Below are 15,108 nucleotides of genomic sequence, written 5' to 3' on the forward strand. Positions count from 1 at the left end.
GATACAAAAACTTTGAACCCAATACAATCAATATGTGCAGAAATGACAAATCATCGCTGAATAAATGTCAGACTCCTCAAGAATGCATGTTTTACAACCTTTTCCTCTACCTTATTACATTAGCCTCATTAGTTATCACTCAAAGAAAACCAGAAAATCATGAAATTTCAACTTACTTGGTAAGATACGGCTAAGTGAGAGCCAGTAGTTTGTTCGTTTGTGTGTGTAGTTTGTGCAATTTGGTATGTTCCAGACTGGTTAAAGGGGAACATGAGCCCTCTGTGGCTTGTCACAGTTCCAGGCATGATGGTCACGGTGTCCATGGTGCCATTTGGAGCACCGACATCGACAATGGAGCAGTCCCTCCCTGTCACACCATCAGCACAGGTAGAACAGTTAGTCTCGCTCTTCCAACCCCATTCACATAGACATTTTCCAGTCTCTGTATGGCAAAGACCATGCCCATAGCAAGGATTGTTTGGTCCACCTGGACAAGTTTGGCTGCAATGGCTTCCATAGTAGCCGGAGAGACAATGACATTGGTCTGTGTAGGAGCCGTAGATACAAGGTACGTCGCACTGGTCTCCAGCGAAGGGCCAAGCAAGTTCTTCTGTGAACTCCTTGCAAAGAAATTGAGCTGGGGATGATAATAGATCTAGATCTTCCTGACACTGACCTGAGAAATCCAGGACACTGTCCACTGAGAGGTGAAGCATTTCAGACGAAGCACAGATTTGAAGACAAGACTGGTAGTGGAAGCGAGCTGATTGAGTCAGGCTGCCGCATTGGTCATTGACCGGACCCGAGTACAGAAGACGTGTGCAGGTGGCCACTGTGTCACTTTCAAACTCTCCACTAGGAAACTTTACAATGAGGGAAAAACTGGTTGGAAGTTGATTCCCCGTTATGGCAAGAGTTGATGCCGTCCAGTACGGACTGTTTGGTGAAGTGTGAGGAAGATGCCAGGCAATTCCCAATGTGCCACCCCCAACGACCCCTCCTTTTCCACTGTTGAAGGTCAACAAACATGACACAGATACATCTGTATGAAATCCTGAATTCATCCAGGAAAGTAGCACTTCATTATAGGTCATAGTAAGACCTACAAGCATGCTGAAACTGTCCACCTCGCCATTGAATGATCCCACTTGTAAGGGGACAATCCCAGATGTTGGCAACACCCATGACCCAATACTTATTGATGCTCCAGGAACAAAGTGCGATTCACTGAAAGTGACATAAAATGATGCTTGTGCAACAATCCCTAAGGAATCAATGCAATAGAAAAGAAGTCTACCTGCTAGGTTTGGTACAGAAAGAGTAATGAACAGCCAGTCACCAACTGGTACAGGAATGGTTGTTGTTAGAAACGTGGTTCCCTCAAATATCATAAATGTGCCATCATCTCCAATAACCAATGCCAGGGTCGTTCTGCCAGACACAGAGAAAAGAGTTCCACCTGGTGTGTCTGTTATTCGGGTGTAAAATTGAATTGTAACAGCAGTATTTATTGGGAAAGTGTCTGGTAATGGATCGCTAAAGATACCTGTCCCCCGAAAGCGTAGGCTGTAACCAGAAGATGAGGGGAAGAGTGGGAGAACAGGGTGAGCCCTGAGCATTCTCTGAATGACACTATGTGAGTGTTGCAAATGGTAACTGGCAAAGTACTGCAGTGACAGTTCATGGCTCAGTGGATACAAGGATGCATAATTCTTTAGTCCCATGGCATTGATGGCGCATATTGGTGATGAATCGTTACAGGAAGTCTGGTGTGTTTTACACGGCCCGCACAGGCCCGCAGAATATGTGCATCCAGTTTGGACTAGCTCAATGTTGAAATATGCTCCAGGACTGAAGATGTTGAGCAAGAAGTCCTGGGGACCATGTAGTTTGTATTCCCCTATGGCCACTCTCACCAGAGAGTAGTCTGTAGACCCTACATGTAGCTGTGCTTCAAGGGAGAGAGTGCTGTTATCAACAAGAATGACTGGATCTGACTCTTGGGATGTTGATGCACCAATCAGCATTTGTGTTGAACCGAAGTCAAAGCCAATGGCTGTCACACAAGAAGACAATCCACTGCAAGGAATCTGTCTGATATGAATTGCCAGCTCTGTCGTTGTGTAAAAATTGAAGTCATCAGTTACTGGCAATTGGAGAGAAGAGCTATCAAAGGTTGTGATATATCCATTGACAAAGAAGGAACATCGAGATGTGTCAACACCAGGAGTGGAAGTTGAGGATATGGAACAATCAGTTCCAAACCATCCTGGTGCACACTGGCTACAGTCTTTACCAATCCAGTTTGGCTCACATTGACACAATCCTGTGCTTACAGAGCAGACTCCATGGTTATTACAAGCAGTTGATATGCCTCCGTCACACTCCTTAGAGCAATCATCACCCCAAGTACCAGGTAAGCATGTGCACACTGATACATCGTTAGATGCTGCTTTGGAAAAGTAGCACATCACATTGCAAGTTGGTCCATGCCACAGTGGAAAGTTGATATCTGCGAAAGAATTACACAGACTCTGGGCTGGCCAGGCTTTCTGAGTTGTGTGCAGAAGATACAAATCTGAGAACCCTAGTATCACTGCAAGTTGCGAGAAGTTAGAGATTGACATCGCATAATCTCTTGCACATGCAACCAAGAACACATCAACACGCAGATATAGAGATTGGTAGGACATTTTGTTGAACAAATGCACACAAGATTCTGACCACAAGGCAGGGTTTGCCAGTGTGTACACAGGAGGATGTAAAATGATTGGAGCAGATGAGAATTGCCACTGGGAATGTGTCCTCATCCATGTGTGAAAGCTCATATCAAGTATTCGATGATGAATCAAGTCCACGGCCTCGGAACCTTGACCTTCGTCAAATTTCCACAAAGCAAGCAGATGACTGCGACCAGGTTCAATGCCAGCACTGATACGTGTCAGTACTTCATGGAGAGACAGGGCTTTGTCCCAGATGCAGAGTTCATCGATGACACCAACAAAAGGGAGGGACACTGGAGATGGAAGAAATGTGTCCTCACCGGGCAGCCAACGGCCAAGCACCAAGTACATGTCTGAAGTGAAAGGATTGCCAAAAACACTTCCTTCCCACGTATGGTATAAACCATTTGCATCAAAGAGGTATACATTGATGACGAAAGCATTGACTCTCCGTAGGAGAGAAGGCTGCAGCACAAAAACCAAACGATTCCACCCTGCATATGGGACGAGTCCTGTGTCGATCAGTTCTAGACCTACGGCTACTCGAAGAGTGCCATTAAGGAATAAAGAGAAAGTTATCTGCGAACCACATGAGAGGAGAACACCATTATTATCAATACTTGTAAAGAAGAACTCTAGGGTGATTTCCGCGCTAAGCTCTAGATTCAATCTTTGTGACTGCAGGAATGAATCGTTAAATAAAATGCCATATCCTGCTCCTGTCAAGTCACGTCTCTCATTGTAAACTGTGGACTCATAGATTGGGTTGAACAGCGAATTGTCAGATATCCACCACCTCCTTCTACTGTCTTCAACAGAGTAGAAGTCATTCATGTCAGCATTGTCGCATGACCCACACAAGCCTGTTGACGTGGCGCACTCATCAGCAACTACTAGGGAAAAGATTGCATTGAGATAGCGATCAATTGTGCGCACATGGATATCCCAGCTCTCATCAAGGGCTTTGATGTGGTATTCCCCAGAAGCTGGCTGTTGTACAATAATGTTGCCAAATGTTTGCTGCAGATGAGTCAACTGTGTCTCTTTGGCATTGAACCAGAAGATGGCATTACTTTCCGATGTGTAGCCAGCGCGAATGATGAGTGCATCGCCCTGATATGACACAGCCACACCCACTACACATGACGTTTGTTGATAGCAGGGGATGATCCTCAATTGCACCTCCAGATTAACGTTCAGATATTGGTAGAACAGATATTCTCCATACTCCTTGAAGTCATACTGAGCACCGTCAAACGTGACAAAGTGACCTTGGCCAAAGACGGAACATGTTTTGTTTGCGATTGTTTCACTTGGATCCGGGAGGGCAATGGAGCAATTGTCTCCAGTCCACGACCCAGCGCATTCCGTGCAGTTACTTGTCTGTGACCAGGTCAGGAGACATTGGCATTCGCCGGTGTCTCTGTCACAGAAACCTTGCCTGTTACACGGGTTCTCATGTCCACCGGGACAGACACCATCACATTCCGTGCCCCAGTAACCCTCTAGGCAATCGCATTGACCGCTTACCAAGTTACGAGTTCCAAAGTTGCATGATCCAACTGTACAGCCAAGAGCAAAGAAGGCTTCGGGGTTTGTACTAACGTTTTTGCAGAGTGCTGCGCTCGGTAACATGGGAAGTGCAAGAGTCGCCATACAGTATGAAGAGTACATCCTTGCAGTAATGTAGGCTGTAATATCACTGCCCTGAACTGATGAGTTGTAAACACAGTTCTGTAGGAAGAACTGCCCAATGGATGGACCTAAAGAGCTACAAGCTTCAATAATACCTTCATAGAAGACAATCCTCTTACAGTGGCCATATGCTTCCTCATAAGAGTCTGCACTTGAAAACTTGTGGTAAATCTGTGATGGAAAGTCAAAATATGTGTCTAGCTTTTCAACAGGAGCCCCGCATATTGCATACATGGGGGCAGCAGTACTTGAAAATACCAGCTGGGATCCATGGATAGAATCAGTTGCAGCAGTCAACCCAGCACCTTCTGAGAACTTCCACAAGGCAACAATATCTTCGTTACTCCCCTGGAGGTTCAGATCGATGTTATACCAGACAGTGTTCAGATCGAATGCTTTCCTCCATATTCTGACTTCATCAATGTATCCTTCAAATCTAGAATCAAAAGGAACTGCAAAGATTGGAGTGGTGGGCCAGGTACCAAATAGAACGGTTCCTCCGGGCATAAAGAATCCAGTTCCAATGTTGATGGACACCCCAGTTATGTTCTTTTCACTGCTCACATATGCCAAAGTGCAGCCTCCAAGATCTCTGTGGTAGATCAGTGATATAAAGCCCCAGTTATCTGCCTCAGGTGAGATCTCTGTGTCAAACTCAACACCAGGAGAAAAGTGGAGGAGTAGAGTTTGACTCACTGAGACAGTGAGGTATGTTTCTCCATCAGCATAAGCGAAGATACACCCGGGCTCACTGTTGAGGGTCAAAACCAGGAATTCAATGGTCAAATCTGTGTTTGGGTCAAATGTAGAATTTGAGATTGGTTCACTGATGCAGCTAGAGCTGTTAAAGTACAGACCATATCCAGCAGGGGTAATTTCTTTAGCATCAATATGGTTGGTCAGTCTGTAAACAAACTGTGTCTGCATTGTTCTTGGCAGTGCCATATACTCTGCCCAGGGACCATTGATTAAGTCATATGTAACATTGCTAGCATGGACCTTGTTTGAGCTGTTGGTTGCTATGTCATTTGATGGATCTCTGTCACAATTGCCACTGATGATACGTCCCGTCAAATTTTGGCACAATTTTTCACCAGTTGTCACTTGGATGTCAAAATACTTTAGGTGATATGTGATGAGGATGGTAGAGATGTTATTGTAGATTGTAAAGCTGTCAAATGATACACTGACATTGTGTCGCGATGGCAAAACTATGTCTGTCGGATAAATCCTCTCTCCATTTAGAATGACCATCAGTTCTTCCTTCTCAGATGTTGGTATCTGTATGGTCAGATTGGCATCCTCTAGCATAAGCCACACAGATGTCAGGCAGGTTGGATGTCCTGGACATGGAGTTAGCCGAATGAATACATCAATGTCCTCTACTTTGGTGAAGTGGTATTCTCCTGCAATGTTGAGGGTGAAGGCTAGCCCATCATATGTGACGATGTGTCCATAGCCATACAGGGAACAGACAGGACATGTAATGTTCACAGTCTCAACAATGGCTAGAGAACAGTCTTGCCCATAAAAGCCAACGCCGCATGACGAACAGTTCAGGTGTGAGTCGTGTGACACAGGACAGGAACAGTCTCCTGTGTCTTTGTTGCAAACGCCGACACCACCGCAGGCAAATGATCCACCGCCACCGTCGCAGAAGTTCTCACATGCTGAACCCCAGTATCCTGCATAGCACACACATGAACTAGCTCCTTCTCCAGAGTGGCATGGGACATTGCATTGTGGGCCAGTCCAGCCTTGGAAGCGTCTGCCCGGGAAGTCATTACAGTGTGACTGGGCTGGTGATGCAGTTACTCTGTTAATGTTCTCACACTGAGCTGCATACACCAATGCCACTTCCATTGTAAATGCAATTGTATCGTAAAGTGCAGCATCCGCTATGCACTGCGAGAGGTAATAGCTGGATGTCTCCATATTGTTGCAGACGTCATATGATGATGAAGTAATAAGGTTGTGGCAAAAGTCTCTTGCCTCTGGCTGTGACAGAGAGCCTGACCAGAAAGTACCATACACAGCATTGACAGTGAGAACTTCAAATCGTTCAATGTGGGCAGATGAAAACTTCCATATTGGAGGATTCCATGCATCGGGCAACATCTGCATGGAAATGGCAGACTTGATATCATAGATGACAGATCCCTGCCCTTCATTAAATGTCCAGTAATTACAAAGTGCGTGATCGGGCACATCCGCTGCAACATTGACACGTGCAAGCAAATCCTCAGAAAAGTAAAAGGTATTCCAAATCCTGACTTCGTCAAGCCATCCATGGAAACCTTGGTAGAGGTACGGTCCATTGTAATTTGGAGGCAGATGCCACTGGCCTAAGACTAAGGTTCCACCAGGATCAAAGAATTCAGAGTCGGCATCACTGAAGACAAATATCTCTGTTGACCACAATGTAGTAGACTGGAAGGCATACATACGAAGCGTGGTTATGGACTTCTGCCAGACAAGAGCAACACGATACCAAGTGTCAACCAGAAGCTCGATTTGAGATGTCCATATCAAGTCAGAGCCGATGGATACAGCGAGATAGTTGTTGCAGAGAAGCAGTGTTGAGGTGTCCTGCAGTACATAGGAAAGGACTGCCACGCATTCAGAGGATGCCCTTGCTGGCTTCAGATCTAACTCCAGAGTGACATCCGGGCCTGTGAAAGTAAGTACCTGGGTAGTTGTTTTGATGGCCGAGTCTTGAAAATACAAAGCATAGCCAGAATCAGAATTGCCCGACAGCTTAACCTCGTTGTAATCTCCAGCACCGTAGATGGGCTCCAGCAAAGATGTTCCTGTTTCTTTCCAAGAGGGTCCAAATATTGTGTGAATGTTGCTCTGATCCAAAGATAAAATATTGTTCCTGTCCTGAACCAGTGTTTCTCCACTTGAAAGGCTGAAGTCATTGAATGGATCTCCATCACAACTGCTCAGCAGTCCCTCGGTTGCACTGCAAACCAAGCTGACAACCCTTACATACACATCCAGGCTTCTGCCCCTTAGATGAATATCAATGTGCACATGATCAGTTTTGAATATCGAGAAGTGGTTGTAAGATTCTTGTTCAATGAAGAAACTGCCACCAAGATGAGGGGAGTTATTGATGTTGGCGACTACTCCATCGAGCCACATTGGGAATTCAACTTCATCATCTGTGTAGCCAGCGTGGATGACAACAGATCGTCCTCCCTGGGGAGCAAATGCCACTGCATTGATGCATGTTGCATACATCCTGGCCTGGCAGGTCACCAGCTGCACCTGCAGGCTAACAGACCCTCTGATCAAGGTGTGTATCCCTTCTCCTCGATAGGTGTAAAGTGCTCCATCAAAAGTAGTAAAGTGTCCAGGCCCGTACGCTGCTGCAAAGTGCAGGAGAAGATCTGCAGGTCCCACAGAGTAGCCAATGGAGCAGTCCACACCAAACATACCTGCGGCACAGGTGGTGCAGTTGGCCGAGTCTGGACTCACTGCGCTGCTACAATCACACGCTCCTGTTGAAGAATTGCATGCGCCGTTGCCATAGCAAGGGTTGCTCGCTCCGCCGATGCACTCAAACTCGCAGGCTGGACCCCAGTAACCCTGTTTGCAGAGGCACTGGTTGTCGCTGGCTGCTTGTTGCTTCTCTTCCTGCAAGATTGACAGATATTTCATATTGTAATGAAACACAGCCAATTTGGTAGTGTGATGTGCAAGACAGGGGATATATCGTGGCCACGTAAAGGAATTGACCTATGACAGTACATTTTTTATTCTCATGTTATCACTTGCCCACAATACATTGTAAGTTTGTAATCCAATGAGTGTGTTATAACTTTATAGTATGTATACAGAAATGTGGCTAGTGAGGTTGATATTCCATCATCATTAAAAATAACCTTTTCAGCTTTACATTTTTTCTACATGATTAGGTACATGTATTGTAGCGTATCCTCACTTTGCTTGTTTATACTTCTTTCTTTGTATATTAAGAAGGGTTGTAAGAGAAAAAGATGTGCCCAAGCTTATTAAACAATTGATTTTCCCTCTAATACAAACAATTTAGCTCTTTGACGAAAACATGATGCGATGCAGGCACAAGCCAATACGAAGGCACAACAAACCCAATAAGAAAATCTGTTTTATATGCAATTCTAAGATATGGTTGCACTCACTTCTGCCATCTGCTCATCCACTGCTGAGCAATGCCTTACTGGGCCCAATGATGTGGTGATGCTGAATTGTGTGTTGGAAGGACTGTAAGTCAAAAACCATGCTGCTTCTTCATTCTCGTTTAATCTGAAATTAAGGAAAGTTGGAGGAAATTAGGGCTGCATTTTTCCCACAACACATTTTTTTTTTCCATTTACTGGTGCTCACTGAACTTTACAACACATCATTTTACAATGAACTGGAAACTAAAATACTCACTCAACTTCCTGTAGAAAATTCCATTCTGGCTGACATTTTTTAACACACACAGTCTCAATTAAAAAGACCTTTGGCTTAGCAGCGGTTCTCCTGCTTTTGACAGGATTAAATAAAAAGCAATGGATGAAGTGTCTCAATGCAAATTAAGAATTCTCACTTCGACTCTTTATTGCACCTGATTGGCAAATTACCTTACAGCAACATATGTAAGCACTGATTGTGTTTTTAGGAGTAGCCATGATAATCAGAAGATTGTTGGTTTGAGTCCACCTGAGTATGTACAATGTATGCTCTTGATTTTTTTACTATGGCTACTAGTACTTCTAAAACACTGAATCATTGGTGCTTATTTGTGTTGATGTAGCGCAATTAGTGAATAATTTGCAACAGAAGTGTCTCTAATTTAGGACTGAAGGCCCTGATACTGATAAAGCCAAGGACTCTGCTTTAAAAAAAAAATGTATTACTCCTCCCCTATCCGAGATAAAAATACCCTCATGTGGCTAGCTTTCAAAAAACGCCAATGCAAAGGTGCTTGATAATTTCCCCTTTTCAAAGTTTGCTCACAGCAAATATTCAAGTTCAGATCTCATCAGTGAAATCATTGCCATGATAAAAACACACAGCATGATTCATGATTTTCAGATATACTTCTAACAGCTACAAGAGCACTACATTTCAGATACCATGATGAAGTACATGTAAAACAAACTGTTACTGGTTATTTCGCTCTTACTTAGACTGTGGTTTCCACCATCTACCTTTGCATTACACATTCCCAACACTTTGGATGAATTAGAAACATAAAGATGGACGTCACACATGGAGATGAATTCTCATGATGTTGTGGCATAACTCTCAGAAATAGAATGTAAAACTTTCATAGCTCCCCCTCAATTATGGTGTACTCACAAGATTCTTAGCAAACTAATAAGCAAACTTGATAGGATGAGACAATAGAGAATAGTGACAGGTCCACCTACTTGACTCTCACTGCGCTGTAATGCAGACCAGGTTTGAACTTAGTTGGTTGACCTTCAAAATCCTCCTGATTGAAATGGTTCGCCGGGCCGATGGGTATGTAGATGTTATGCCAGTTATCATTTTCATAGCCAAACCAGGCCTCTCCTTCATCGGTTTCATTCCCAGGGGTCACACACTGCAAGAAAGGTCGCAAGACCCCACGACCTCCCGACCCATCGTTGGGGTCACTGTAAGTACCTTGACCTTCAATGCATCTGATGGTGCAGTCTCCTACATAGTCTGGGAACATACAACAGAGGGGGGAGACTAAATTTTATTCAATATTCTTGGCAGCATGCACTGAATCTTGCTATGTATTACAGATCTGTACTTTGAAACTAAATAGAATAAGTTTATTAAAAAAAAAAATTGCATTTATCATTCCATAAAAATACTACTACACTAGACATAGAATGAAATTGGAGGATGATGAAAGCAAACTAGGTTTTGGATTCATTTAACTTGTTGAAGAGTCCCGAGTATACTCGGGCAAGTGTTTATGGGAAAGGTGTGTTGTACCAAAGACAGCCCATCTTCAGTGGGTTAATACTTCTTACTCTGACTAGGCTTTATAGCACACACACAAACAAGAACACACATTAACTGAGAGCTGTGTCCATTCATTGTGGTCCTTACTGCTCTTTACTAATTTGACGAATGAAAGTGTTTCTACCTAACATTTAAACTCCCACTTGATAAGGATCAGCCTAGGAAGGTAAACTTTTAAGTACATCCCTATACTCACTGACTGTATAATTTCAGAATGTGAGTAAACAGACAGAGCGTGCATCAGCAGATACACTCTACATGTATGTCGACTATTTAAAAGAGCTCACATAGAGGTGCTTTATTACCTGTCTGACATGCTCTGCAGTACGGCAGAGCGTATCCATCCTGGCACCGCTCACAGCTGACGCCTGCCCAGTACCCCAGCTCATTGTTGCTATGGCAGCGGCACTCATCACCGCCAACCTCCGAGGCAACCCCCTTGAGGCAGTAGATGCTGCAGCTTGCGTTCCATCCGATGTAGTTCTCGACGCAACGTTCACAGCTGTCGCCGGTGAATCTCTCGCGGCACGTGTCGCATGAGTCGCCATCAAATCCGTGGTCACAGATGCAGACAGGCTTGTCTCCAACCAATGTACATGTTCCTAATTAGTGATGAAAGTATTTCAAGAAAGTTTTTATCGGAGGTGCCCTTGCATATTTAATTTGATTGATCATGAATAAAATCTTTGAGAGATGAAATTTAATAGAATTTCACGTATCTGAACATTCTTAGAGTAATCTTTTTAAGAGTGAATCTTCATCTACTCTTTGAATATCCACAAGAGAACGTGCAGCTTCTATGGAGTGATGAATGATGAGATAAAACATATCATCCTGCTTTGTGTTGTTGAAATGAGCAAGTTGAAAAATAAATTAAGACTAGCAGGGCATGGGTTCAATGACCTGTAGGGCCTACCTTGTCCTATAAATTGCTTGATAAAAGAAAGAAGCAATGTATACATTTCCACTGACATGTTATTTCTCACATTTTACCTATAACTATTACTTCTATGGAAGCTGGTCACCAGTTTAACACAGTTTTCAGGAAAAAAAGCAGTTTTGAGATCATGTTAAATGCAGTCAAGTGTTGACTGACTGAGACATATATACATAATTATGTTAGCTCAAGAAACCATAGAAAAAAATCATTTATAAACACTGAAATAGTTCAATTTCAAGACATCTACTGACTTTTCAAGTGGGGCAGGATTCTAATTAGGTTTGTGGTGGTGATAAATTGTATATACATGACATACACGTACATAATACATAAGAAAAAAGATCTTTTCGTACCATGGCCAGAACATTGAGGCTCTCCAGGACAGATGATTTCACTACAGTTCTCAGAGGTGAATCCCGGGTCACACAGACAGATAGCCGTCTCGTCTCGCAAAACACACGACCCTCGACTCGAGCAGTCCGGTTCGCCGGGGCAGTCGTATTCCTGGCACAGCTCTCCCTTGAAGAATTCCGAGCATGTGCAAACACCGTTCTCTAGACAGCTCCCTCTGCCTGAGCACTCTACATTGCAGCTAAGCCCAGAGAAACACCCATGGCACTGGCACATTCCAGATCTTGGTGGCGATTCCGTTCCGTTGACGCAAGGCGTGTCACAGTTCTCTCCCATCCATCCGGAGTAACACACGCACTGGGGTGGGACGAATTTCTCCCCGTCACAATATCCTTCATCGAAAACAAGAACTATGATGATAACGCCATCTATCATAACATTTCATCTGGGTCATAACTACAGCATTTAATTACAGCATTCGAGTTTGCACAGAACACTGCCGTACGTTTGATTGCCTGTGTCTTTTTGCATTCGTGTTCAGTAGAGTTCAGTAATGTGATACTGTACTCGGATGTAAAGAACAATTATTCCCCCCCCCCCATTTAATATTGGCAATTTACAATGTACTATCAACAAATGTACATCTAGATATCCACTTCCCTTCCCCCTCCAATACATGAAAAATAGGAGATGCTTCCTCTTCACATAATGTACACATATGCCTATGAAATGCATTTATCCCATAAATCTTAGGGTCATTTTTCTAAATGCATTTTTTCTAAATGTAAGATTCTTCAAAATGATCATAGTTGAGAAAGAACTTGTGCCTTCCTCACCATTTTGTATAAGAGGCAAAGAAAGATTGTGACTAATTTAAGAGTCAGCAGCCCTTACCGTTTCCTCCACAGTCGGGTTCACCATAGCAGTCTGGAATCTCACAGCCGACTCCCTTCCAGCCCTGCTCACAGGAGCACTGTTGTTGTAGAACATTGCAGTACCCATGGCCAGTGCAGTTTGTCCCCTCCCCGGGGCAGCCCCTGTAGCTGCACACTGGACCTAAGATTACAAGTTCAAAGTTCATGAACTCTTGTATGATTTGATTAATGTCTATTTAATACTGATTCTCATTAGTCACTGACTTGCACTATCACATTATGCACACACGCACAGCACACACAAACTACAACAGATGGCACTTATGCACATAATCTGCAATCATTCTCATACAATAATGCTTCACAAAAAAAATAAATGCAAGCACTCCTTCACAAAAGACCAGAAGTTAGATCAAATAATGATATTATTCCAATCCTTTGGTCTAATAATCCCTGCCAGTCAGCTAGCAAACAAGGCAAAATCAATGAGACTTTAATTCTTCGCAATAGTTGAGTAGATTCTAGGCTTATCATCTCTCAAAAAGACACTCAATCATTTTTGCGACATTCGTTTTTATATTCCAAGAATGATAAATCCACCTGAGAAGTTCTCTGAGAAAACAAAATCCTAGAGCATGACACTGTGTTTCAATGTTTATGCTCTTTCATTCTGAATTCATGTGCTTTTTTGGGGGAACATTTTAATATATTCTTCAATGTCAAAGCAATGTCAAAGCACTTCTGCATGGTATCAAGTAAAGAAAATGCATGAACACTTTGACCATGGGAAGAAGTGATGAAACTCTCCCCAAATAATAAAGTTCACATAATTTGACCATTGTTCTACAAGCTGAAAACAAAGACAAGTAATCTCACCCCACCATGAAGCCTCACACAGGCATGTGTCATTTTCACATTGACCATGCGCTGCACATTCCTGATCGCAGGCCGGTCCTGCGTAGCACGGGTCGCACTGACAAGTGCTGTTCACTACACTCCCGTTCTGACACAAGTAGCCGCAGTCGGTGCCGAAGTGGTGGGCGTCGCACTCACAGGTTGGCACATCGGAAGCACCGCTGCAGACACCGTAACCACTGCACTCCTCCGGGCACACAGGAATCTGGCAACCATCCCCCATCCAGCCCTCATCACAGAGACACGCTCTGTCGGACTGGCACACCCCATGGCCGGAGCAGGGCATCCCGTCACCACGGCAACTGAGGATCTCGCAGAAATCTCCCCAGGCTCCGTCCAGGCAGTCACAGGTTGCGGTGGCGTTGTTGCAGGAGCCACGTCCACTGCAGAGGTCCAAGCAGCTGAGACCATGCCAACAGGGGTCAGTGCACTCACAGATGCCACTGTCCATTGGCCTCTGGATACCATGTTCTTGGATGAGGAATTTGGAATAAACATTAATCAGTTTAGTAATGGTAAAAATCAAAATGGAAGTAATTTGACCCAAAAAATTCTTCCTATCTTATGTAATTTTGGATTTTGAAGACCTCACAGAGCCAACATTACAGAGGACAATATATTGTATTTCTGCTAATCACTATCACTGGCAGCATATAATGTGTGTGACTTTTGATATTTGCACAAATCCACAATTCATACCATACAGAAAGTGTATCATTTTTATACTTGCATAAATGCTTTTTGGCAAAGGCAGTATTACAAAATGCATGAATTTCACGTTGATGTATTAACCATCATGAATAATCTAACGTTATGTATAATTGTAATAATAACAAACCTTCAAACAACACACAATTATTGTAGCCCGATACTCCATGCCAAAATCAGTAATCAGATTCTAGACTGAATCTGAATACAAGTAATCACCAAATCATATTTGGGGGGAGGGGATACCACCCTGAATGTCTTACCTGGACCACATGGAATCTCACATGCTTCTCCCATCCATCCAACCATGCAGTTCCTGCATTCAGGAACCAACACCTCGGCAAAGCAGTCGCCCCGCCCATTACAGTCTGGATCCCCGGGGCAGTCCGCCTGATCACAGCAATCACCTGCCCAGCCTTGATTGCACAGGCATTCACCTATAAAGGAAGAGGCGCACAAGAGGGTTTCCCAATGCCATTTTAAAAGAATACATCCTTGAGACTTGTCAGCGATTAATACAGGCACATATAATACAGTGTATACTTCTATCTTTTGTATTGCGTTACTATTACAACATTGTATGCACAAAATGATAGGGTAAGAAGAAATGAATACTGCTCGATATCCTAGCTACCCTGGAGAAAAATTAATTCTGATATTTCAAAAAATAACTGCCATACATGGAGCAAATTTTATCAAATGATAGCAAATGCTACATTGATATACATGATGTACAAACCATAGTTTATACTGCAAAAGGTTATGTGTTGCCTTGTGTAGGTTTGTGAAGGAGGACAAACATTTTCTATGGTACCACAGATGTACCTTTATGAGGGGCATGAACAGAAGTCTGTATTTATCAAGTAATCTAACGTCTTGAAAGCACATCATGGTGAAGGCATACAGT

General features: G+C 43.5%; 1 protein-coding gene across 1 annotated transcript in view; it reads right to left on the reverse strand.

Annotated features, from left to right (window-relative positions):
• LOC139731072 (uncharacterized) overlaps positions 1–15,108 on the reverse strand; it is a 61,788-nt gene that overhangs the window by 15,071 nt on the left and 31,609 nt on the right. Inside the window, exons 19-26 of the mRNA XM_071641952.1 lie at positions 14,465–14,638; positions 13,455–13,964; positions 12,598–12,759; positions 11,706–12,095; positions 10,718–11,014; positions 9,824–10,103; positions 8,585–8,708; positions 177–8,060 (exon numbers count right to left, since the gene is read on the reverse strand). Of these exons, the coding sequence (XP_071498053.1) occupies positions 177–8,060; positions 8,585–8,708; positions 9,824–10,103; positions 10,718–11,014; positions 11,706–12,095; positions 12,598–12,759; positions 13,455–13,964; positions 14,465–14,638 (9,821 nt within the window). The remainder of the gene's footprint in view (positions 1–176; positions 8,061–8,584; positions 8,709–9,823; positions 10,104–10,717; positions 11,015–11,705; positions 12,096–12,597; positions 12,760–13,454; positions 13,965–14,464; positions 14,639–15,108) is intronic.

Source organism: Diadema antillarum, unplaced genomic scaffold (genome assembly GCF_040938485.1).
Source record: "Diadema antillarum isolate AM-2024a unplaced genomic scaffold, OU_Dant_1.0 seq00000356_RagTag, whole genome shotgun sequence".
Classification (NCBI taxonomy): Eukaryota; Metazoa; Echinodermata; class Echinoidea; order Diadematoida; family Diadematidae; genus Diadema; species Diadema antillarum.